Raw genomic sequence first — 26,672 nt, 5'->3', positions numbered from 1 at the left:
TATTCCTGTTTCTGGGACAGTTCCATGCCTCAGAGGAGGGAAAAGGTGGCCAGATGTGTACTGTGGACAATAAAGCTGCTGCTGAAGCCAGGACAGTGCCTTTTGCACTCCCCAATGAATGAAGAATAGCTTCAGAGTTCCTGAAGGAGAACATTCTCTCCTCAGTTTTTTCTGAGAACAGTGGTCAGCAACTGAAGGCCAAATGCTCAGTTGGCTTGCTGGACAGTGTCCAGAGGGCTACAAGCTAGTTCAAGGAGCACACTACTGACACAGAGGGTGACTCTCCCCTACTAGGGGCACAGAGCTGTAAAATGGCCATCAGTCTTTGTGGGATCTCTTGAAAAAAACATGCTTGGATACCAAGAAAAGTAGTTACACACTGTGAATGATCTTGGTACACATTAAAATCCAGTACCAAAGGGAAGGATGAGACTGGCAGCGCAGCATCATCCGGAAATGAAGATGAGCTAAAGCTGAATTGAGCTAAAGCTGGATTCTGTTTCAGGGATGACAGACCCAGACTATGGATGCTCCACAAAGGGATGGACCCCCAGTGTCTAGGCCTTGAGTGAATAAATGGTGAGCACCAGTGAGCTGGTTGGCAATACTGCCTTTGAGCAAGACAGAGTGGGACCTCCGCGACAAAGGAGTGTCCCATGGATTCCACTGACATAGGTAAGACATTGGTGGCCAGCAGATGCTGGGCCAAGAACCTCCATGCTGTTGCATGTAACAGTCCATCACTTGCCCTCAATGCTGGTCGGGCAATGGAGAGTAAGAAGATGACAACCCTGACTTACAGGAGCCTTGGGATCTTGGACTAAGGGGAAAGAAAAATCAGAGCAAGTGAGTAGATGATTTGACTTGGCCACTGCCCAGAACGAGGCAGGAAAAACAGTGTTGTCAATGGGAGCAATACCACTGATACTAAGCATGCCAGTGCTGGAAGCAGCATCAGTCCTGAAGTGTCCAGTGTTACCATAGCGTCTGAGGATACCAACCTAAAGGTGGTCAAAGTCACCAGGGAAATATCTGCTTTGCCAACTGAAGCAATGCCAAGGAGGTTACTGGTACCAAGGTTCCACATACCAATCCAATACTGGCCTTACTTGCACAAATTGCAGAAGGCAAACAGTAGGATGCAGTGCCACTAGATCTGTGTGTTCAGCAGCTTGTTCAAGAGAAGGGGCTAGAGTTGCAGCAGCCTGGCCCAGGTCCTGAATCACAGGAGAGGCCAGAAATGAAAGGCAGAAGGAGATACATAGCTAGTCAGTATGCTACTGACACAGAAATAGTCAGTAGCAGAATCTCCCTTATCCCTTCTTATCTCCCTATCAGGTATTTTTCTTGGAGATGGAAGAGACACCTCAAAACCTAGAGCAGTTATATGCAATCTTTTCATGGGTACACTCAGCAGACAATAGCTCCTGTTGAAACGCCTGCCCCAGAATGGGAAGTGGCAGTGCTGGAGCCCCAGGGCAATCTCCAATATACTGAGAGCCTTGGAATCAAAGCAGGCTGCATGGACTGAGTCAGTGCTGCTTCAGGCAAAGGTCTTGAGCCCCCTGGGTCACTTTCTTAAAAAAAATGGTATCACAGAAACCTAGGGCTGGAAGGAACTTTAGGAGGTCATCTAGTCCAGCCACCTGCCCAAAGCAGGATGAATCTAAACTAAATCATCTCAGCCAGGACTTTGTCAAGCTGGGACTTATAAACCTTCAGGGATGGAGATTCCACCACCTCTCTAGGTAACACATTCCAGTGCTTCACCATCCTCCTGATGACTTAATTCTTTCTAATATCGACCTACACTTCTCCCTCTAACTTCAAACCATTGCTCCTTGCTCTGCCATCCATCACTACTGAGAACAGCCTCTCTCATCCCTTTTTAGGGCCTTCCTTCAAGAAGCTAAAGACTGCTATCACTCTTTTCTTCTGCAAACTAAACATGCCCAAATCCCTCAGCGTCTCTTCTTAGATCATGTGCTCCAGCCCCCTCATCACTTTTGTTGCCCTCCACTGAACCTGCTTCATTGTATCCACATCCTTTCCATACTGCAGGGACCAGCACTGGACACAATACTCCAGATGAGGCCTCACCAATGCTGAATAGAGGGAATAGTAACCTCTCTAGATCACTCTAATATGCCATTACCCTTCTCAGCTATAAGGGCACACTGCTGACTCATATGCAGCCTCATCCATTGTAATCCCCAGGTCCTTTTCTGTTGCACTGATACTTAGCCAGTTGGTCCCCAGCCTGTAACAATGCTTAGGATTCTTCTGTCCCAAATGCAGGACTCTGCACTTCTCCTTGTTGAACCTCATAGGATTTATTTTGTCCCAATCCCCCAATTTACCTAAGTAACTCTGGACCTAACCCTACCCTCCAATGTATCTAACTCTCCCACTAGCTTAGTGTCATCTGCAAATTTGCTCCTTGACAAGAGCCATGCTGATGAGTAACACTTCCCCACAGAAAAGAAGTTTAAACTCCCCAAGGGGGCATTGCTGAGGAACCAGACTAGTATCATATGCTACTCTAACACTAAAGGTACAACTATCTATAATCAAGAGAAAAGCTGAACTAGCTGCAAGGTTGAGATTACAAAAAGCTCCAGTCACAGGCAGAAGGGACTGAGTATGAGTCTGGACAGCACTGCCTCATGTAGCCACGACAGGAACTACAGCCACAAGGCATATGTGCTACCCCCCTACAGATACTGCTAGGCAAATTTCCCCAGCTCTGGTGCACCAGGCCAGCACACATGTAAATGGACTACACAGCTACATCTACGTAGAGAAAAAGGGCTACAGTTCTATGCCATCCAAAAAGAGCTTTAGACACACAGCATTATCCAAATAAGTGCTCACCTGGAGGAGAGACCACTGCGTGTTGGTTCAAGTGAGGAGGAGTGCTATGCTCAGGCTGCTGGGGGAGATGGGGTGGCATCTCTGCCTGTGGAAGATGCATGATGGGTTGGGTGAAATGTGTGATAGCGTCGAACATGTTCCCTGGGAGCGGCTGCTCCATGATGGGGACTGGTGCAGGTACGAAAGGAGGGGGAGATGACTTCATCGGAGGCGGTGCTTGTTGAGGGACAGGCGGTGGAGGTGGTGGTTGCTGTGGTTGCATCTGCTGCTGCTGCTGCACCTGCTGATGATGGTGGTGATGATGCTAAGGAAGACAAAAACACTCATGAGATCAGCAGAACACCTTCTCATTTAAACTTCTAGTCTAGTATACAGGCTCAGAACAATTCCAATCAACAACAGAGCAACTGAGCCTGCAGCAGACTATATAAATCTTGATCTAAAGGAGCATTGTTCTCCTTAAAGCCTTGTGTGCCCAACCCATGACATGAGATGTATAACTTGTGTGATAATTTGGTTGTCATTATGTACTGAAGGAATATACAATCATTACATTACATAATCATTACATAATATACATACATTATATACAATCATAGGAATTCACTCCAGGAGGAAGGCTTCTCCATAACTCACCTTTTTTTGCTCTCGCCCAGAATGCCCTTTCTTCTTCAATTTTGGTGCCATTTCTGTGGAGAAAGGAAAAAGGGATAAAAAAGGGTTAGGGGCTGGGTGCTGCTCTTCCAGAAATCACTAACGCAAATATGAGAACTAATGTTACCAATCTCTGTTATAATTACAGCACTTAAATCAGAGGAAGAGAAATAAGATTTTAGTGCTCCCTGCACTCAGCTCTCTCTGAAGGACTCATGAAAAGCACATTTACAAAACACAAAACCAGGCAGCTTTTCTCTTCTGTTGCCTTTGAAACTTACTACAGATTCCTGAGGAAAGATGATTCAGTTTCCATGTTTGCTCTTCACAAAACCAGGAAGGATCAGAACTTTCATAACATCAATTACAATGAATAACAAAGAAATATCTGCAAAACTGACCAACAGTAATTCTCTGGCTACAGGCCTTTGGCACACCAAAGTGACAGGTTATAAGAACTGGTTAGGCCTTGCTATTTTAGAGTTTCTTGGAAATCTCTCATGGTAACCGAAGTGGGAGTTAGTGTACAAGGGCAGAGTGTTGTCTTTTACATCTATTCTGACCATCTTTAGATGGCATGGTGGTAAAAATGACAGTGGTCTATTGACAGTATTTCTATTGCTACCACTGATGGAAAATACCACAACATAGTCTAACATACAATCTGACAGGGCTACAGAAAGCTGGTTGTGAAGTAAATGCTTTCACAATCCATTAGTTAGATGAAGACCACTTATTTGAATATTAGAATGTCAGTGATGGTGAAAAAGAAATAGCAGCCACGATAATACAGATGCTGTGCAGACAGCTGTCCTTCATCTCACTCTGAAGAATTATTAAGAGACTGCAGGGCCTCTTTCTGTTTAAGCAAGAGGACTGTAACTCACCACTTTCAGGACACACAGAGTCAAACAGAAGCAACTTCCTTCTCAAGCATCAAATAAAACTGTCTGGACTTTCAGAAGATTTCACAAACAAGTAACCTCTCCCCGTTAGTGAAAACTGGTTATATGTAAAAGTTTCCCAAGAGTTCCTTTGCACTTTAAATCAGTTTACTAAAGTTTATTAAATCAACAAAAATGAAAGGTATGAGATTGACCATCTGTCCGAAATCTTCCTCCTCTGAAGAATTTCTGCCAAATATCTGGATCCATTCCCTTGTTTGAATGTGTGCTCAATCATCCTTATTTGGTATGCTCAATGGTATTGGGCTATAACACCAACAGTAGATCTGAACATGCTATTAAAACAGGCTTGACAAAATTCCAGTGTTCCATTCATGCCAGTTATTTTTTTAAATTAAAAATCAGTAAATATTCCTATTTTCACATATTATAGGGGTAGCAGTGTTAGCCTGTATCTGCAAAACAACTCAAGTCCTGTGGCACTTTAGAAACTAACAGATTTTTTGGAGCACAAGCTTTTGTGGGCAAAGGCCCACTTTGTCAGATGCCCACGAAAGCTTATACACCAAAAAAATTTGTTAGTCTGAAAGGTGCCACAGGACTTTACAGACACAGACTAATAGGGCTATCCCTCTGATACCCGTCATCATGCAAGGCACTGTATTTAGCCATATGGAGTGGAAATAAAATCTATTCTCATGAATCCTCATGGGAGGGAACAAGAAAATATGGTAGAATTTGCATTTTGGCTGAAAAATTGAAGTTGCACTAGATGATTATTTTTGTATCTTTGGGCCCTGAATCTAGTAAAATTATGAACTTTCAAAGGCCAGTACTAATTCAACCCATTTCGTAGCAAAATTTATGATCTGGTAAGTATTCAAACTACCTCTTACATATATCATGCTTCTTTCACATATCTCTCACTGAACATCCCTGTAGTAGATAGTAGTAGTAGTAGTAGGCATCCTTCAGTCTGCATAGACTATGGATCACGCCCTTTAAAGTTTCAATTGAGGACTTCATTTACAGCGTCTACTGTGACTATGAAGACCCACATGAGAGTGACAGTCCTTGCTGCATCTCTAGCAGATGTAGTGGGTGTCTGGCAAGTCCTTATTGTGCTTTCTGTGCGCTCGTTTCTCCTCTGCTAGCTGTCTGATCTTCATCTCGCCCTTCTGAAGGCCCTTGTGTAACCCCTGCCTCCATCTGCTGTGGTCGTCTGCTAGTTCTTCCCAGTTGTCCAGCTCGATGTCTACCTCTCTGAGGTCTCTCTTGCAGACATCTTTGTAGCGCAACTGGGGGCATCCGGGAGGTCTTTTGCCAGAGGCTAGCTCACCATATAGGATGTCTTTTGGAATCCTTCCATTGCTCATCCTGTGGACGTGGCCAAGCCAGCGGAGTCGACGCTGCCGGAGGAGGGTGTACATGGTTGGGATTCCAGCTTGCTCGAGGACGGCGGTGTTGGTCACTCTGTCCTTCCATGATATTCCAAGGATGCGCCTGAGGCAGCGCAAGTGGAAGACATTCAGCCTCTTTTCCTGGCGGGCATACAGGGTCCAAGTCTCGCTGCCATAAAGGAGGGTGCTGAGGATGCAGGCTCTGTAGACTTGCATTTTGGTGTGAGTGTACAGCTTGTTGTTATTCCACACTCTTGCTGAGTCTGGACAGACTTGTGGCCACTTTTCCGATCCTCCTATTTAGCTCAGTGTCCAATGACAGGGTGTCAGTGATGGGGGACCCGAGGTAAACGAACTCGTGGACGACCTCTGACGTATAGTTGTCAATGCTGATTGATGGGGATTCAGCAACATCCTGACCGAGTACGTTTGTCTTCTTTAGGCTGATGGTAAGCCCAAAGTCCTTGCACGCTTTGGAGAACTGATCCAGCCGATTTTGAAGCTGGTCTTCTGTGTGAGACACTACAGCAGCATCGTCTGCGAACAGCATGTCTCTGATGAGGACTTTCCGCACCTTAGACTTAGCTTTCAGCCTTGCAAGGTTAAACAGTTTCCCATCAGATCTTGTGTGCAGCAAGATGCCCTCTGTTGAAGATCCAAAGGCACGCTTCAGGAGGAGTGCGAAGAAGATCCCAAACAATGTCAGAGCAAGCACGCATCCTTGTTTGATGCCGCTCCTGATTCTGAAAGCATCCGATAATGCGCTGTCATATTGGATGGTTCCTCTCATGTCTTCGTGGAACGACTGGATCATCTTGAGTAACCGTGGATGACAGCCTATCTTGTGGAGCAGTTTGAACAGACCATCCCTGCTGACCAAGTCAAAGGCCTTGGTCAGGTCGATGAAGGCTATGTAGAGTGGCTTTCTCTGCTCCCTGCACTTCTCCTGCAGCTGCCTTAGAGAGAAGACCACGTCAACGGTAGACCTCTCTGCGCGGAATCCGCACTGCGATTCGGGGTACACCCTCTCAGCAATCTTCTGCAGTCTGCCAAGGATGACGCGAGCGAACAGTTTACCAGTGACGCTTAGGAGGGAGATTCCACGGTAGTTGTTGCAGTCGCTTCTGTCTCCTTTGTTCTTATACAACGTTACAATGTTAGCGTCGCGCATATCCTGTGGCACCTCACCCTCTTTCCAGCACAGGCACAGTAGCTCATGTAGGGGTTCCAGGAGTGTGTCCGCAGCACATTTGATTACCTCTGGTGGTATACCATCCTGACCAGGGGCCTTTCCTGCTGCAATGCTGTCGATGGCTCTCTTCAGTTCATCCACAGTTGGTTCTTGATCCAGTTCGTCCATTACTGGTAGGAGCTCGACGGCATCGAGGGCTGCATCAATCACAACGTTTTCGCGTGAGTACAGCTCGGAGTAGTGCTCAACCCAGCGCTCCATCTGTTTGGCTTTGTCAGCAATGACTTCACCAGATAGCAAATGCAATATAAAGTATTCCTGGAGTTTCCTCCAGCCACCAGGGTCTATCACTAGGACTTCCTAATCTTTTCATGAAGCTATATGGTTTTACCATGTGTACCAATAGATCCCATTCAACTGCTCACATTTTCCATGGGTCAGGCTGTTCTTGTGACTGCTAGGAACAGTCTAAGCTCAACTGCAGGTCAGAACATGTCCAAGAGAAAATAGGAAGCACGCAGCAGAGTTCCATCATTATGGCAGGGAGATGAATCATCAACACAAAAGCACGGAGCCACTAGCTGCTTGAAGGTTACTGTGCAGATCTGAAACGTTGCCGATCTAATTTAAGAATAATTACTCTGTTAAGTCAAGGACTTGTTAAAGATCTTTCATAGAATCCTAAGGCAGGAAGAGACCTCAGGAGGCCATCGATTCCAGCCCCCTGCCCAAGGAGGATCAACCCTAACTAAATCATCCCAGCCAGAACTTTGTCAAGCAGAGACTTAAAAACCTCTAGGGACAGAGATTCCACCACCTCTCTAGGTAATACATTCCAGTGTTTCACCACCCTCCTAGTGAAACAGATTTTCCTAATACCCAATCTATAACTTCCACACTGTAACGTGAAACCATGGCTCTTTGTTCTGTCATCTGTCACTGGAGAATAACCACTCTCCATCTTCATTAAAACCCCCCTTCAGAAAGTTCAAGGCTGTTATCAAAATGCCCCTCACTCTTCTCTTCTACAGACTAAGTAAGCCCAAATCCCTCATCTTCTCCTCATAGGTTACATGCCCCAGCCCCCTAATCATTTTCATTGCCTGCCACTGCACTGTCTCCAGTTTAGCCACTGAGGGGCCCAGAAGTGGATGCAATACTCCAGATATGGCCTCACCAGTACTGAATAAAGGAATAACTTCTCTAGATCTGTTAGAAATGCTCCTCCTAATACACCCCAATATACCAGTAGCCTTCTGGGCTACAAGGGCACACTGTTGACTCATATCCAGCCTCTCATCCACTGTAATCCCCACATCCTTTTCTGCTACTTAGCCAGTTTGTCACAATACTTGGGATTCTTCCATCCCAAGTTCAGCACTCTGTACTTGTCCTTGCGAAACCTTAATCCTCCAATTTGTCCTGGTCACTGTGGAGCCTATTCCTACCCTCCAACCTAGCTACCTGTTTCAAAGGGGCTAATAAAGCCTCAGTATGTTACATGTATTAAGGCTCACATGCTAAATGTTCATACACAAGGGAATGGGGGAAAAAAATTAAATCCTCTGCACTTTGTATGAGGATATCCAAACATTTTACAAAGACGCCAAGAACTGTCATTCCCATTTTACAGCTGGGGAAACTACAACATGGAGATTTAATGGCAGTCCTGAAACTGTACATGGTAGACGTGGACACTGGATTGTAGTCCAGTGGATTGTCCACAGGACTAATACACAAAAATTTACTAGTGGTAATCTGCTTACAAACTTTTGTTTTAGAGTGCATTTTGACTTAAAGGTATGAAGTCATCTTAACCAGCCACTCTGATGTTACTTTGTATAAGTTAGCGCAGTAAGAGTGATTTATACAGACTTTCCTCCCATAGACTTTGCCCATCTGAGTCAAAAACATGATAACACAGAGAAAGCCTGACAGTGAATTAATCACAGGAATACTATGCCAATCAACTGAGGAGTCACCGCCAAGCCAGTGAAATGCAAGATGGAAATACAGCAATCATGTAGGTTTTGAGGAGAGTTATGTTTCACGACTATGCACCGAGGCCCTTTCTGAGTTCCTACTCCTTACAACTAGGGGCAGAAAATAGAAGCCTTATATTAATCAGTAAACTAAAATCAAATTCACAGATGAGTGGTCCAGGTGACAGATGTCACATCTCTGAAAGACTAAAGTATATAAGGCCTGGTCTTCACTAGGGATCAATGTTGATCCCAGATACGCAATTCCAGCTGTGCCATTAGCATAGTTGGAAATGATGTATCAGGATCGATTTTGTTCCCTTGTGTAGATCTGGAATCTTTGGGCTTGTGCTGATGTCTCTTACTCCGCACATTAGCATGGAGTACAAGGTCTACGGCTGAGCCGAGAGAGATTGATTTTGCTGTGTCTTCACACACGACAAAATCGATCCCCAGAAGGGTGAATGCTGTGCATCAACCCCCTCATAAGTATAGACATACCTTAACAGACTGGTCTGCTTTACTGTGAGAGCCATATTCTTTTAAAGAGTGTGAAAATGTACTTTGAAGCCTGTAACTGCCACATGTACAATTCAAGTTAATATTACACATCTCAAACAGAACCCAATTCACTTTCCTGTATATGTTCTACTTGCCGATCCACTTTTACCATCTCTGCATTGCAAGAACCTTCCCACCAAGCATACCAAACCAGGAGGAAACCAAGTGTGGCTGGGAAAAAGAGGTGACTGAAGGAGCTGATATTTTTGTTGTGTTCCATTTAATCAGAAGTAAAAATAACAATGGGAAGGAAGGAAAGAGAATTTTGTAGAAGGACACCACCACTTGAGAATAAGAGACAAGCAAAATGAAATATTTGATTTTTGCAAATCCTTTTGAAAGAATTATTCTCAACAAGTTACAGATTAGTGGCTTAAGTACACAAGGAAGGTGCACGAGTAAACATCATCAGTGAAAAGGCAAACAAGCCAGTTTCACTCCTGCAAGCCTGGGACTGGAAACAGGAGATTACATAAAACAGTCCACAGTGTAAGTGAGTCAGCCAAAAAGCCCTTAACATACAACATTTGTCAAGTGTTCCTCATATCAGAGATCCTTTGCTTCTTGCAGCTGATCAACCTGTACATATTTCACAATTGTAAAAGTGTGAAAGACATGACAGACATGTTATAAGGCTGTGTGCAAGTATCAGCCCTGAAAAACATTTAATAAGCTACCAAGCCCTGTAAAACTGACTGATTATTCCTGGACTGTGTCTACACTAGCGCCCTTCTTCCAAGGGGGCATGATAATCAGCTTGAGCAGGGAATAGTAATGAGGTGCTGCAATGACCATGCAGGACTTCATTAGTCTAACTCTAGCTGCAGCAACTACAAAGTTGCGAACTTCGAAGCACCAGCATGCCATGCAGCCATGCGTACTTCGAAGTACCTACTCAACTTCAAAGTAACTTGGGCGTTATGGGCATTTCAAAGTTGCACAAGTACTTCAAAGTGCCCGCAGCTACATGGCGTGCCAGCGCTTCCAAGTTTGCAACTTCGAAATTGCCATGGTGAGAATTAGCCTAATGAGGTGCTGCATATTCATCACAGCACCTCATTATTATTCCCTGCTCGGGCTGATTACCATGCCCCCTTTGAAGAAGGATGTACAGGTGTTTTCTCTCACTTCTATATTCCTCAGAGGTGTGATGGCTAGCTCCTAACTAAGCCCATCAAAAGTAGCACATCTACTTACTGGTGTGCATTTTTCTTGTACTGATGTTGTTCTGAATTTAAACTGAATTGGCAAACGATCACATTTAGGTAAGATACTGGGCTCATCCTTTGCACAAAGGTAAGATCAAATGGTTTTGACAAGAAACTCCAGCCACTTTACACTGTTCTGGGCAAAAGGCTATGCATCTCCTGGTTTGTTTGGCTCAGCAGTTCTATTTAATATTGGAGTCACAGCTGTGAGACAAAGGCTACGTCTACACGTGCACGCTACATCGAAATAGCTTATTTCGATGTAGCGACATCAAAATAAGCTATTTCGATGAATAATGTCTACACGTCCTCCAGGGCTGGCAACGTCGACGTTCAACTTCGACGTTGGGCAGCACCACATCGAAATAGGTGATGCGAGGGAACGTCTACACGCCAAAGTAGCACACATTGAAATAAGGGTGCCAGGAACAGCTGCAGACAGGGTCACAGGGCGGACTCAACAGCAAGCCGCTCCCTTAAAGGGCCCCTCCCAGACACAGTTGCACTAAACAACACAAGATCCACAGAGCCGACAACTGGTTGCAGACCCTGTGCATGCAGCATGGATCCCCAGCTGCAGCAGCAGCAGCCAGAAGCCCTGGGCTAAGGGCTGCTGCACACGGTGACCATAGAGCCCCGCAGGGGCTGGAGAGAGCGCGTCTCTCAACCCCTCAGCTGATGGCTGCCATGGCGGACCCCGCTATTTCGATGTTGTGGGACGCGGATCGTCTACACGTGCCCTACTTCGACATTCAACTTCGAAGTAGGGCGCTATTCCCATCCCCTCATGGGGTTAGTGACTTCAACGTCTCGCCGCCTAACGTTGATGTTAACATCGAAATAGCGCCCAACACGTGTAGCCGTGACGGGCGCTATTTCGAAGTTAGTGCTGCTACTTCGAAGTAGCGTGCACGTGTAGACACGGCTTATGAGACTGAAAAAGCTATTGATACAGCTCTACTTTAGCCAGCCACAGTACACTAAGCTTCTGGCCATTTAACCAGCTTAGTTCCCCAGAAAACTAAGAGGCAGAAAACAAAAGACAAATTTATAGAACATGTCCCAGAAATATTCTTTTCTAAGTTTAAAAGTGCAGTTTTACTTTGACTAACCACATTAGCTGATTTCAGAGACAAAACTTTTTGCTTTTTTTTTTTCACTCTTATTAGCCCTGCAGAGCCAACAAAGCCAAAATGACTGAGCTGCCAATTCTATTTCATCTTGCGTATCTACAAAATGCTTATTAAGTTCTAGTGTTACAAACCTATGGAAGTCCATTAAATGCAACAAGATTCCTACATGAACTAAATCTGGTTCACAGAACCATGACGACAGCTGAAATGTGCTATGAAGAGAACCAAGCTTTAACTTTAGAGCCCAGACTGAGATTTCGAGGCTGGTAATTAGAAAAAACGTCTAGATGTGCACAGAGCACATCTGATACATAAATCAATAAACCAGTAAAAATGGGATTCTACAATTATATATTCTCAGTCATTATTCAGAATAGAAACACAAAGATCAGTTTCCAATAAGCAAAAACTCTGCTTACAATGAACTTCTTCTGTCAAACAGCCTCCCTCTCGGGAAGGTTCTATGGTTATCTTCCCCAGTCATAAAAGTTTTTTCAATTATTAGCTACTTCCCAAAACTTTCACTGAGGAAGGTGAAATTCTGATAGTACATAATGATATAGCTGGTTAAAATATTCATTTTTAAATGACTTCTTAAAACTGCAACTCCATTATACAAAAAGGTACATTTTCTGTAGCCAACCACTTTATTTATTTTTATTTAAAAACAAAAATATAAAAACTATACAACTTGTTTTTAAAAAGATTGGGTTACATTATTGTTAAAATAAAAAATGCATATAAAATATAAAAACAAACAGATTTGTATAAGTATTTATAGATAAATGCTATTTGAAGTGCCTTAAAGGAATCTGAGTCAAAATGGCAATGGGAGTCCATTCATTTTCAAATGCATTCTTACTTTCAAACAGTTCACACTTGTGCATCAGAGAAACTAGGATTACAGTTTTGCTAGTAACATGCAGTTATACATTCCAGTTTAAAAAACAAAACAAAACAAAAACAAAAACCAAAAACAAACAAAAAACACCAATCCCATGTCCCCAGCATTTTCTAGAGAAATCAAATGTGACAGGAACAATAGTGTGATTTGGAGAAAACATTTTAACAATGCTAAAAGACTTCAAGTAAAAAAATAAACATTACATAATTATTTGTTATAAATTAAACTTTCCTTGATAGCACAGGGAACTGAGAGCCAAAGCAATTCTAGAAGTTTAGCTAAGCAAATTTATTCATGTGAGGTATTGATGGTGCAATAAGGAGAATGGGAGAGGCTTACTGAATTACCAGGTAGATCAGCTACTGTGTACAAACTCTGCCAATCTGCCATTCTTCTGAATTTCCTAGATGCCAGAAGATCATGAACTTTGAGCTTGCTAGGCAATGTGTGCACTAATTTAAAACTGACAGCAGCTCCCCACCCTTGAGAGCCAAAGATGAGAGGAAGTTTTTGAACTGAACCTCACCACTCTAGATCCCCCCAACACTACCTGCCATTCTTTTAAGTTCTCCAATCACTACAGTGTTCTGAACTTGTTAAAGAGTTTGACTGTTGAAAAGGAAAGGACTGTTGAAAATTATTCTGGACTCAGAGTGACTAAAAAGCTACCTGATGCCTGACAAATTCAAAGCAGACCTACTTGAATTTAATTGGCTTGAGTACTATTGAGGAGGGAAGTATTTTTCCCTCTTCAGATTCGTAAGGAAACAAGCAACTCTATTAAGGAAAAGATTACAGTTTACCAGGGTCTGAAGTCTGAAAGGTCAGCCAGCCATTTAATCCATGCATAATTCTACATATTACAAAACACAGGAAAAGTATCTCTCTCTTGCACAACTTGCAGCTGAACTGCAGTTAACTCAAGATGTTCATGCCAAAAGTTTGCCTCAGAGGTGGGCTACAGCAAAGGAAGTTTCAGAAGAAAAAGCTTTCTGTGAGAATAAGGTAAGTCAAGTTGAAACCTTAACTATAGTGTTTGTTATCATGGAAATAATTTTAGTAGCATGGTTTCTACATTTCAATTGTCCGAGGATTTTCAGGTGATGTCTGAGGCTCACTAGCTAAAGCATGAAGTCAAAATAACACTCAAGATCTTTTGATGATGTGCCATCACTTCATTCAGCACTGAAACAACGAAATATGAAACAAGAGCTGTGAAGCACAAAGATGGGGTTCACCAGAGGAATTCCTCCCAATAATTCCCCCACCCTACTGATTATGAAAAAAAATCTGGGCTCTTCTGCTGCACTAAGAAGGTAAGAGGATACTCAAGCCAGAAAAACCCAGCATGCACCTCTAAAGGCAATTTCTGACTTTTGTTAATATGTGTGTGCTGTGCAAGCAAGACACTCTGGTGTACTGCAGCTTGACCATTCATGACCGAACAATTGAGATCACAAGAACATATATGCTTAAAAACTGTTTGTATTCTGCAGAAAAAAATGTTCCTAACATGCAACCTCACCTAAGTTTGAAAAGACAAAAATAGCGCTTGGAAGAGGCAACGGAATCAACTATGAATTTCATGGTATTACTAACGAAAGTAAGGAGGTGGTAAAGTTACTCACTAAAGGATGAACCTCTCTCAGCCAGCACCCTCAGGACCTGACCTAAATGAGAGAATACGCTGGACCATGGAAGGTCAATATTGTCTAAGACATAACCAATGCTTCCACTTCTTACTCAGCTCTTAGAAGAAAGGTGTAAATTAGTGCTAAATAACAGCACAGAACACTGGGAGCCAGGACTGGTGGCTGGAAACAAACTTTATGGGACAGCCATGTGAAAACTTGGCCAGACCCATGGTTAAGTAGTCATCCAGCTAACTTAAATCATGCTGGATTACAGATATTGCTGGACAAGCGAGCTCTGGATTAGAGATGTTCAACCTGTAACGCAATGATTATGTTTAGTCTAAATCACACAGATGTTTCCAGGATGAATTTCAGTCTCATTACAGTTCATAAGGATACTGTCAAAACATAACAAATTAAATTGCATTAGTCCTTTAATCCTGTACCTCCTCTTCCATACTTCATAAAACTAAAGGGACCATTATGTTCAGCTGGTTTGATCTCCAGCAAAACGTGCCACAGTAAATTGTTTTGCTTACCAATATCTATCTTCAAAGTATTACACATTCAAGAGCTGATTTTCAACGAAACCACAGCGTTCACAATGATTAACAAAAATGCTTTATAAATTTAGTTTTAAATTCTTGATCAAGGATTAGCAACAGGTAGATTAAAGTGAATGGAACAAATCAACACACAATATGAAGAGCTCTTCAGAAATTTGGACTACAGAGATGAGTCAGGTAGCTGTAAGGCCAATGTTCTAGTGTATTAAAGCTTGTCTTTATTGACTATGTTAAATTAACAGGAGGTTGGAGCAGAAATGTAATTTCAATTTAACTAATTTTAGTTTTTCCTATACATTATAGAATTAAATGGCGTATATTTTTACATGTATCAAAGTGCTTTATGATAAACCAAACCAAGGTAAAATAACTTACAATTACATTAAGATTTTTAGTTGATTTAAAACTACATACAGTATATATTGAACAAATACCAAGTACTTCCACCAATCAGCAGCTCAGTGGATTTAAAAAAAGGAAAAACAGAAAACAAAAATGATAAAGGAGCATAAGATGCCTGATCTTATTACAAATTTAAGTGCAAAGATTATCAGTAATATTTTAAATCTAATCTTCCACTTGGTCAATATAGATGCTTCCAAGATTCTCCTGTCAGGATATATATTTTGCAACTTCTCCAGAATCATATTACTCATTTAAAACATTACAGAGACAGAAGTTTGAAGGATGCCCAGCTACAGGGCTGGTACAATAAAGGATAATGAGCTAACAATACATTAGTTACATAAGTTGTCAAATATACAATTCTAGAACGTTTTAACAATTTTATTTCAATTAATGGAAAACAGCATTCTATATCTTACTATCCTGCAGTACAGGGTCATCAAGGACCCCAATATTTAACAAGAGCAGGATAAAGACTTAGCAAAACTAACATCACTAATAAATTCTAGACTGGAAAAGATTAGTTTGTTTCTATTGATGATAACCAAGTATATGTATTAGGAAAACAAATATATTCATGTGTACGTATTCAAAGACTATTTTTTATTAAAAAACTTTGGGGATGGCATCTTTATTATATGGCAGATAGCTTGATACAGATTACAAACTGCATGCAGGGTTGCTGACTTGTAAAAGCAGTAATTGTTTAAACTGAAAATTATAAACATATTATATGACTCATTTTGTAACAAAGTGAAAGATAAAGTCAACAAGCTAATATAAACCAAAAGTTGCACCCCAAGGCACAATTGCAATTTCAAAATATATTGAAAGGGAAAGTCTCACAAAACACCACACGTTCCACTATGTACAGAAGCAGAGTGCTGTCCGATGACCCTACTGATAGCACTGCATCACAAAGCCAGCCATTTTCAAAAACACCGGATTTCCAGAAGCCAACATTGGATACACTGGCTATGACTTTCAGAAATGCTGGGCACCTACCGGATGGGAGTGCCAATTCAAAGAGCTGTGGGTGCTCAGCAACTGTGATAATCAAGACCAAGATGGATATACAAAAAGAGAGGCAACCAAAATTCAGAGGCAAGGTTTGAAAACATTGGCCTTGTCATCCCAAGAATGTCAAAATGCAATCAGAATAGGAGATATGGATAAGTTTATGGGAAGAACAGTTTTACAATAACTTCTTATAGCTTTATGAAAGAGAAGATACTTGAGGGAAAAAAAAAAATCGATCACATTTAGAAAGCCTCCAAGGAAGCATGGTAATGGTATACACTGAGTACCCTGGAGGCACTAATGTGACTGCAGTGTTACAAAGTTGACTGAATTGTCATCTTACAGATTTTCATTCTATACATCAATAAAACTTATACAGAGCTACTGTTATAGTTAGATCTGCCTATGACAGCTTACTCAAAATACAAAAATCAACTGTAAAGTATATTGTTCTTAAGGACAGAGTGCTCTGCGGCAAAAAAGAACAGAAGAGGTCTGCTCTCTAAGCCTACCACAACCCAAGAAGTTAATTACAGGACTGAGCAACCGATGTGCAAGTTCACTAATCAAATCTAGTTCCAATGCCTCAGACTTAGGAAAGTTATGAGACATTTGATTTAGAAGTTATTGTGTCTGGATCACACACACTTGCCATGAAAAAAGACAAAAATTAGAATGTACATTCTGTTTTTGACATATTGTGGCTTTTTAGGGTTTGTCCATACACAGGTTTTGCAACAATTTAACTATAGCAGCATAACTAACTACTAGTATAAACACTTTGTAGACCAGGCCAAGACAGCCATAACTGTGCTCTTGCAGACAACAGCATCACAGGGGGAATAAAATCACTGAGGGAAGAGAAGAATACTCTTTTTTCCATATCCATGTCTCAAACTTGAATGAACAGAGTCATGGAAGAAAGAACAGAAATAGATTTCTAAACATGTTTTTCACAGCAGCTTTGGCAGGTCAAAGGGTTCATTTGGCAAGTAAAGTCACTGAAATACAACAATTGTACAATAACAATCTATGGCTTAAGTGCTTAATACAGATCATTTCCCAAAGAAAATACAGCCTCAAAATTGGAGCATTTGTAGGAAGTGCCATTAGTAAGCATCCAAAGCAACTCCAATAAACACTAAACTAACTGGCAGGGGTGATAGTGGGATGAGGGAATAGAAGGGAAGAACATGAGAAGCAGAGGTGGGTGTTTAGCATATGTGTAAGGGGTCTGAAGTTTTAGAACAGCCTTTGTTCAGCGCCTGTGTTATTAGGCCCCTCTCAACCCAGTGGCAGTCCAGAAAAATTACTACTTCAGTATCAACTTCTTATGAGTCCATTTTTACCCATTTGCACTTTCGAGCCAATCCATTATTAGAAGTAGAAGCAGGATTCTTGACTACCTCATGAATCTTCATCAGACATAGTTAACTAAATTCAAGTTGCAGAAACTTACTACTGGTGATATATGTGCCAGAAAGAACCTGTCAACTTTCAGAACTCACACAGAGCTGGCAGCTTGAGAAAGAGTAACTCAGAAACTCAGCTATACAGCTTGCTCATTTCAACATGCAGGAATGCCACAATGCCACTTTTAAGAAGCTATTTCAGATGTTCAAAAGCACCCTTAAGTTAATTTGCCTAAAATCACAACTTCTAAGGGAGTATCGGCTGAGAATAGAAAAGCTATACACAGTCATTACTGTCCAATAAATTCACCCTACTTTTCACAGAGAGACTTGTTTCATGCCACCGTTTTTATTTTTGAAACATAAACTGACATTTCCTCAGCTGTTGTCCAGCAAAATAGTCTGGTGCAATAGTGTTGGTGGTAAGAACACTTACACTCCCCAATAGCAACTGAAAAGAGCTTTTTAAAAATATGTAATTACTGACCAGATACAAAGTATCTGGAAATATATGTTACAGCATATAAGTTTGGCTCACCCACCCCAATGAAGAAAAGTAATAAAGTCTTGTAATGCTTGGGAAATGCAAGATGCCATACCCCCGCACCTCCAAGTTTCATATGTTGGGCCCAACTTAGTCAACTGCAACATGCAGGATCTATACTGTGTGTATTGTTTTAAGTACAAAGACAAAAAAATTAAAGACCAAGCCAGTACTGAAAACATATTTATTTATACAGAAAACAGGTATAGCACCGAGTCTTTAAATAAGCTGCATCTAACCTGTTTCTGAATCTTCACTGTCGGAGGAGCTGGATTCACTGGTGCTCTCAGACTCTGAGGAGGAGAAACCCTTCATTTTAGAGGAACCAGCAATTACATCCACTTTCTCTGCTGCAACAAGATAACAGTACAATATTGTCAAAGGATGACAAAATAACCCTGAATCCAGTCTTGTGCCATGTGGTCCTCTTGTAATCAAGAATGGCCTTAATAGGAATTCTGTTGCACAGAAGGCTGCTTGTACGCCAGTGTGCTAAAGTTGGGTTCATAAATAGCTCAACTAAGTAAAGTACTATTGCAACTGGACAACAAATTCACTGAGCTGGTTCCCATATTCCTTCCTAGTCCTAAGAATTACAAGCTAGGGAAGAAATGAACAGTCTGACTTACTGCTCCCAATTCCCTAGTGAGGCAAAAAATACAGATTTTGCTAAATAACCTATATACATGCATATATCAGATTCTTTCAGAAGGAAAATGTACCAGAAATGTTTGCATACACCTTTACTGACTACATGACATAGGTCCAAAATTGATGCCCCCCGGCCCTTTTGCTACTGACCAAATGAATGGGTCCTAAACTGCATACTCAATCCTGCACATTATCCAATCATTCTGCAACGTGTGTGTTAGAGAAGGCTCATCACGCATAATGCAGCATTTGACATTTACACTTCAGGTTCTAGGCTATTTTTCTTTTCAAAACACTAAGCTTAGAAGTAGTGTGTAGGCCAGCAACAGCAATTTTACACATTCCTATGATTCGCTGAATTCCAAATGTAAAGGTTTTATTTAGAAATATTAATGCAAAGAAAAGCATTGGAATGGCTGGAGAGTCCAAACTTTCCTTTACAAATGCAGCTGCTTTTGATTCTGTAAGAGGCTCTCCTTCAATCATAAAGTGCTTTTTTAAGCATTAGCCATATATTTAAAACTGAAACAAAGTGTTTACATCTCCAGAAATTGGTGGAATGAATCATGGTGAAGGTGACGTAGCCAGTCTCATGCCTCAGACAATCCAAAATCCAGGCCTATCCATGTGCCAACCATTTCACATGATGGCATCTCAGTTTGGCATGAGCATAGATGAGGGTTTGCTTTTGTTTTGGGGCACACAAAATGAATTTGCAGCCCAGAGCAAATATTATTGCACTATAAAGAGAAACTTTAGGATTTTACAAGAAGTTTGCTTAAGACTGAAACAGCATGTAATATACTAGTAGTATGAGGCATCCCTTGTACCAATAGTGTTTGGAGTGAAGAAAAAATATTTACATTAGAGCTCAAAGTATAGGGATATTAAGATAAAATTTTCCCAAAATCACAAGCCACTGAGTTAAAGTCCAGTGGTAAGATGTAACACACATGCTGTTGTGCTCTTAATCAATTTCAGCTTTGGATAGGAAAGTAGTATCTTTGCAATGAGTTCCTCTCTTCCTGGGCATGAGGGTATAGATACCTATATACAGTACATAATCTCTTTTGCTACATGTCGCTCACTCTCTCTTACAAGATTTGTACTACATCGCTGGAATGTGAGGTAAACTGCTTTGAGGATGAAAGGTACCTTGAGGTTTCCTCTTCTTCCGTAAACATGATGTTACATATCTCTCCAACTCCCGTAATGTGGATGGCTTTAATGTCTCAAAGTCAATTTCAATCTCATCAGGATTGGAGTTTTTAAGAGAGGGTTCTCTTGACTGGATGATATGGACAACTCGGCCCAGTTTCTCACCAGGGAGTTTATTAATATCCAGGCTTAGCTGTCTCTTCTCCTCATAGGACATTGGCTTACACTTCTCCTCCTCCTCAGACTCGTAGACGGGAGGGGGTTTGCTGGTCTTCACCGTCACAGGCTCCTTCTTACTACTTTGGAATAATTACAAAACATTATTATAGGAAGATCAAAATGTTGAAGAATTTAAAAAGTAGAAGCTCGACATTGATGTTTTAAATGTAACACTGATTATATTAGATCAAAAATCATCACAGTTGTTTATTTTCAGCAGGCTATTAAAAGTGCAATTAAACTGGATGGGTAAGAGGTCAGAGAGAACAAGTGACAGGTGGTCCCTGGGGACACTTATTTTTAAGCATTAAATATATGGATCCCACTTTCTAATCTGCTAATTTATCTAAATGTGTGGGAGAGGAGAGGAAGCAAGAAGCACCAGTCAAGTAAAAAACTGTCCTCGGAATAAGTTAAGGGACTGTTAGAAACTTAATATACTATGGTTCTGGTTTTAGTATGAGAATACAGAAATTAGTCTGTCAATGATTCTTGAGAAACTAAGTTTGTAGTTATAAAAAGGATGCGTACCTAATTGAAGAGTTTGTATTTCGCTAGATTTGTAGCATCTCAGTGTTAATAGAGAATGCACAGCCTATATAGTAAAAGGATTACCACTGATACTGGAGTAGGAAGAGATCCATTAGGTCATTGTCTGCTCAGTTCCCTGGGGGAGGATCTCTGACCAATCTCTATCAGTACATTTGTCTAATATTTTATCCAGCCTCAGTGTCCTTAAGGTGGGGTGGGGAAGGGGAAGGGATGAGAAAAGGGCTCACATCTCTTACCTTTGTTTTCCAGCCTAATCAAGCTCACCACAAGAAATCTGTGCTTATATGCAGCCTACATTTGACCATAAGGTATGCTGCTTTGCTGTACTGTAAATATTTCCCCTTCCTGGCTACAGCGGTTATGTACTTATATTACCTGAAGATATTTGACCTCCAAGTTGTCACTTACCCAACTGTAAATATCTAGCTAAGACCCTTTTCCCTTATAAGCCAAACCCTCAAGCACCCAGAAGGGGAAGTTAGATGAAATCTAGAAAACTCCTGATCTGGGATTCACTGTCACAGAGACAATATGCAGAAGAACTAATTTAACTCTCTATGGTCTCTCAAACTGTATACAGGTTGAACCTCTCTAATCTGGAATCCTCAGGACCTGACCGGCGCAGGACAAGACAATTTGCCAGACCACAGAAGGTTAATATTTTCTATTAAGATTACCAACACTTCCACTTCTTAGAGGGCTCTTTGAAGACATTTGGGGTAAATTACAGCTAAATAACAACCCAGAAAACAGAGCCAGGACTGGTGGCTGAAAACAAACTTTATGGGAACATGGGAAACTTGGCCAGACCCATAAGTGGTCATCCAGCTAACCAAAATCATCCTGTACTAAAGGCAGCCACACAAGCCACGCAGAGAAGCACAGGTGTGCATTAGCAAAAAAAAGTCTTGTCACACTGAGGCACAAAAGATTGAGGGAATGCACTAACACAGGTTGTTGGAACTGAAAATCTAAGTGCAAACTCCCTTACAGAAGTGATCCATAGGTACACCTCAGTCACTAGGGGGTTACTGCTGGAAATAATCCTAAATGCAAGGAAGCTGAAGCCTATTGTTCCTCACTGCAGCAAAAAACCCAGCAAGATACAGAGACAAGGCTGACCTTGAGTTACTGCTGTTGCTATTATTTTTCTTGGCCTTCTTGAGTGGTGGTTCCTTGGTTTTACTTTTCTTATTCTCCTCTACTTCTTCCTTCTTTTTGTGCTTCTCTTTTTTCTTTTCTTTCTTGTCTTTTTCCTTTTTCTTTGGTTTGTTCTGCTGTGGCTGGGACAGGGCAGCAAGCTGTTCATGCACTGCTTTAAGCTAAAAAGCAGACACACAAAGATCAAGATACTTTCGCTCTGCATCACCTCTTGTCCCATATTCATGCCTCTCCCTTCTGGTGGGACTACTCTCACTTGCTTTTGCCTCTCTGAATATTGAGTGGGTCAGTCCCACGTGCTTTTTACTGTATACTGATTTTTTGTTGATTATACGTTCAAAGCACATTAATCCACTCAACAGGGGGTAGAAGTCTCATAATTTGTTACTACTCTACTCACCTCTCAACCACGAACAGACTGCTCCCTTCCTCAGCACCAGTCAGACACTAACCAATGAATGGATTTAATGGCCAAGAAGGGGCTGTACTATCTGTATTCTTGTCTGCGCCTTGCCCTCAGAGGACGTAGCTGGCAGCTCCATTTTATACGTCCATCTGCCACACTTTAGTCTTAAGTTTAGCCAGCCCACAACTGTCTTTAAATGATACTATCTAACTCAAGGCAATGGTATATTGTGCTGTTGAGATTTTTTTTTTTTTAAACATTGTATGCTTACTAAACAGAACATAAACAAATGCTTTGAAATACATCACAATATTTAATTAGTTCTCTACCCACCCCTTTCAACAAGGGACGTCACAGCACTGTACAATTATGCTTCACAGCCCCTGCGAAGCAGATAACTCATTTTACAGACAAATAAATTAAGGCAAAGGGCTAAAGCAAATTGACCAAGGTCACTCAAGTCAGTGAATGACCCTAGAACAAATTACCTGTTCCTGGAGTTCTGCTAGTCGCTGAGCTCGCTCCTCTTCAGAATCATCTGATGAACTATCACTATCAGAGGAGCTATCGCTGCTACTGTCACTGGACGAAGGGGGGGCCACCTTCGTTGGGGGAGGCACCACTACTGGAGAGGAGGCTGGAATCATGGGTTCTTCAGGTTCATCAGGCATTTTAGCAAAGCGCATCTCAAAAACATCCTGCAGGAGAAATACATTGAAAAATAATGCTGGTTTGCACACACTATATAAACACAGAGTTACAAGAAGCTCTGCATGTAACAATGGTTATCCAAGCAACATAAACACCTGACAAACACAGAAAAGCCTTCTGCCTTGAAGGAACAAAGGGAAAACAGTAAGGTTTAATATATGTTCTGTACAGGCTTGGATGAATTTAAACTTCTGATGAAGTTTCTTTTTAGACATTATTAACCCATTTAATTTTTTCACAATCACAAAACACAAACAAAAAAGTTCTAAACCATTTTTTCTATTTATGTATGTAAATTTCCCTAGTTGTAGGAAAGCATGGGACAGTTAGTAGTAGTAGGCATCCTTCAGTCTGCATAGACTATGGATCACGCCCTTTAAAGTTTCAATTGAGGACTTCATTTACAGCGTCTACTGTGACTATGAAGACCCACACGAGAGTGACAGTCCTTGCTGCATCTCTTGCAGATGTAGTGGGTGTCTGGCAAGTCCTCATTGTGCTTTCTGTGTGCTCACTTCTCCTCTGCTAGCTGTCTGATCTTCATCTCGCCCTTCTGAAGGCCCTTGTGTAACCCCTGCCTCCATCTGCTGCAGTCGTCTGCTAGTTCTTCCCAGTTGTCCAGCTCGATGTCTACCTCTCTGAGGTCTCTCTTGCAGACATCTTTGTAGCGCAACTGGGGGCGTCCGGGAGGTCTTTTGCCAGAGGCTAGCTCACCATACAGGATGTCTTTTGGAATCCTTCCATCGTTCATCCTGTGGACGTGGTCAAGCCAGCGGAGTCGACGCTGCCTGAGGAGGGTGTGCATGGTTGGGATTCCAGCTTGCTCGAGGACGGCGGCGTTGGTCACTCTGTCCTTCCATGATATTCCAAGGATGCGCCTGAGGCAGCGCAAGTGGAAGATGTTCAGCCTCTTTTCCTGGCAGGCATACAGGGTCCAAGTCTCGCTGCCATAAAGGAGGGTGCTGAGGATGCAGGCTCTGTAGACTTGCATTTTGGTGTGAGTATACAGCTTGTTGTTATTCCACACTCTCTTGCTGAGTCTGGACAGAGTTGTGGCCGCTTTTCCGATCCTCCTATTTAGCTCAGTGTCCAACGACAGGGTGTCAGTGATGGTGGACCCGAGGTAAACGAACTCGTGGACGACCTCTAACGTATAGTTGTCAATGCTGATTGATGGGGATTCAGCAACATCCTGACCGAGTACGTTTGTCTTCTTTAGGCTGATGGTAAGCCCAAAGTCCTTGCACACTTTGGAGAACTGACTTAAGACAATTATTTCATGACAGCAGATGCAGAGATTCAAACAGTTAAAGATGTATTACCGTTAAAGTCCAAATGGCCAATGTCACACAAATGTCATAGTTACTTTCCTTAAATCAAACTAAATTCTCAAGCAACGTTTCTTGTATTGCTTCCCTGTAACCTTCTATTATGAACAGAAATATTCAGTTTGAGTACACAGTGAAACTGATGTTTACTGACATTAACCGATAAAAACTTAATCCTTCAAAGCCTACTTTTGTAACTAATTAAGTACTGAACTGATATAGCTACACAATAAATTGTAAGGTGCAGAATGATCAAACGTATGGAATGACAGAATAGTCCTATGGATTAGGAAAAAAGCAATGTTCAGTTGTCCAGTTCAGGACAGAGCCTTCGAGAGGGTACAAATAATTCTGCAGATGGAATTCAGTCCTTCAGAAGTAATCTTTTATCTTCCTTGATTAAAAATACCTTCGAGCCTGTTCACCGCTTCCTACGCTACCTCTCGGTTCACTCCTTAACTGATTATTTTAATGTCAAAAGGTAAAGCTGAGATTTAAAGTATATGGTAAGATTGAAGTCCTAAAGAAAATTACAAGCATACTTGGAGTCAAGCCCTTAATACAGTCACATTGAAATGTTGAAAAAAATCTCCACACAGAATGGCTAACACTAACTCTGAACAGCCAGATGACTTCCATTGTTTGGCATTGTAAAAGTTTGGACAATTAAGTGCACTATCAAACACTAACAGCATGGGTGATAGAAAATGCCTAGAAGGCTTATACTTTGCTGATGATATTGCAATACTGAGTAATGCTCACAAAAACTTATGAAGACAGACAACTTGGCAAAATAAAAAGTCAAGAAAGGTTTAAAATTAATTATGCTAAATAAATGAAACATCCTTGAAACCCAGATGTCAAGCAAAATCACCAACATTACAAGGTTAAAATATCAAAAAAGTAAACCAATTCATCCATCTGAGCAAGCACCCAGTTAGCCAATACAAACCTCAAGAAAAAGTGACATCAAGAACAAAGACACATTCACACCCTTTACTAAACTCAAAAAGCTATGGAAATAAAAAATATACAGCACCAGAACAAAATAGAATCTTCAGTTTAAAAGTAACCTTGAGGCTAACACAGCTGCAAAAGCTGAAGATCTACTAATATGTCAGTAAGAAAACCAGATGCCTTCAAAATAAGTCGCCATCAAAGATTCTGGGCATTGGCTGGGGGGAAAACAATCACCAATGGAGAGACCTGAGAAATCACTAACCAAACATTTATGAAATGAAAGCACCCAAGAGAAATCTTAGAACTCCCCTCAGCAGTGAGGGCAGAATAGTGATCTCAATACTACAGAGTAAACTGGAGCGGTGGCAAGCAGAGCAAAGGACTGGTTTCTGCCCCCTGCACCAGTGGAAAGGAAGTAAAACGACCTTTGCTATTTCCACTTCTCTTACGAACTACCTGTAAAAATTTGTTGACAGAAAGGTAATTCCTCCATTCTGCTTTTGTGAGTAAATCATTTTAGATTCTCTGCTGTCTTATTTTGACTCTGGTCTTTAAAACTCTAGCAGGTTCTCCACCTGCTCTATTGTCCTCACAGGCTGCTTAGAGTATGGTCAGAAAAGCAACTTTGTAAAAAGGGCATCTTATTTAAAAGGTCTCTTCACGTGTGTAGGCATGCTACGAGGAGAGAGAAGGTGGAGCGGTGGCTGTTGGCGCCATTGCCCATGTATGATATATAAGGTTAACAGTCTGTCATGCTATTTTTAGTAAAAATCAGACAGGTTGAGGGCAATAAGAAACAATTCAGAGGAGCAGCAATCTGTTGACAACCGGAGGGACGAGGGCCACTGGTGGGGGAGATATGAGGAGCCTGTTGAGGAACTCACTGCCTGAGCCCTACCACCAAGAGGTGGGGAGCACAGCCCCAGCTCCAGCCATGAGCTAGTGAACAGAGAACCAGAAACAGTGAAGATAGAGGGAAAGGAGGAGATTCCCCTGATGAACAAACAAGATGCAAAAAAATATTAGCCTTGGCGTGTATTTGCTGGACTGTTTATATTTTTCCTTCCCCTTCAGGTCATTTACCCTTGTGATCACCTTCCCCTTGTGTGATAGAGGCCACTAGGAAATTGCA

General features: G+C 41.7%; 1 protein-coding gene across 13 annotated transcripts in view; it reads right to left on the bottom strand.

Annotated features, from left to right (window-relative positions):
- The window catches only part of BRD4 (bromodomain containing 4), a 170,572-nt gene that overhangs the window by 20,328 nt on the left and 123,572 nt on the right, over positions 1-26,672 (bottom strand). For 11 of the 13 annotated variants that reach the window (XM_074980071.1, XM_074980062.1, XM_074980069.1 and 8 more), the window contains 6 exons: positions 23,030-23,239; positions 22,097-22,296; positions 20,201-20,502; positions 18,634-18,744; positions 3,511-3,563; positions 2,875-3,178 (listed from right to left, as the gene is read on the bottom strand). In XM_074980071.1, coding sequence (XP_074836172.1) covers positions 2,875-3,178; positions 3,511-3,563; positions 18,634-18,744; positions 20,201-20,502; positions 22,097-22,296; positions 23,030-23,239 — 1,180 coding nt within the window. The remainder of the gene's footprint in view (positions 1-2,874; positions 3,179-3,510; positions 3,564-18,633; positions 18,745-20,200; positions 20,503-22,096; positions 22,297-23,029; positions 23,240-26,672) is intronic. The other 2 variants (XM_074980059.1, XM_074980061.1) reach the window with 1 other exon arrangement.

The sequence above is a fragment of the Carettochelys insculpta genome, chromosome 29 (assembly GCF_033958435.1).
Source record: "Carettochelys insculpta isolate YL-2023 chromosome 29, ASM3395843v1, whole genome shotgun sequence".
Lineage (NCBI taxonomy): Eukaryota > Metazoa > Chordata > Testudines > Carettochelyidae > Carettochelys > Carettochelys insculpta.
This window is presented reverse-complemented; position numbering and strand designations above follow the sequence as displayed.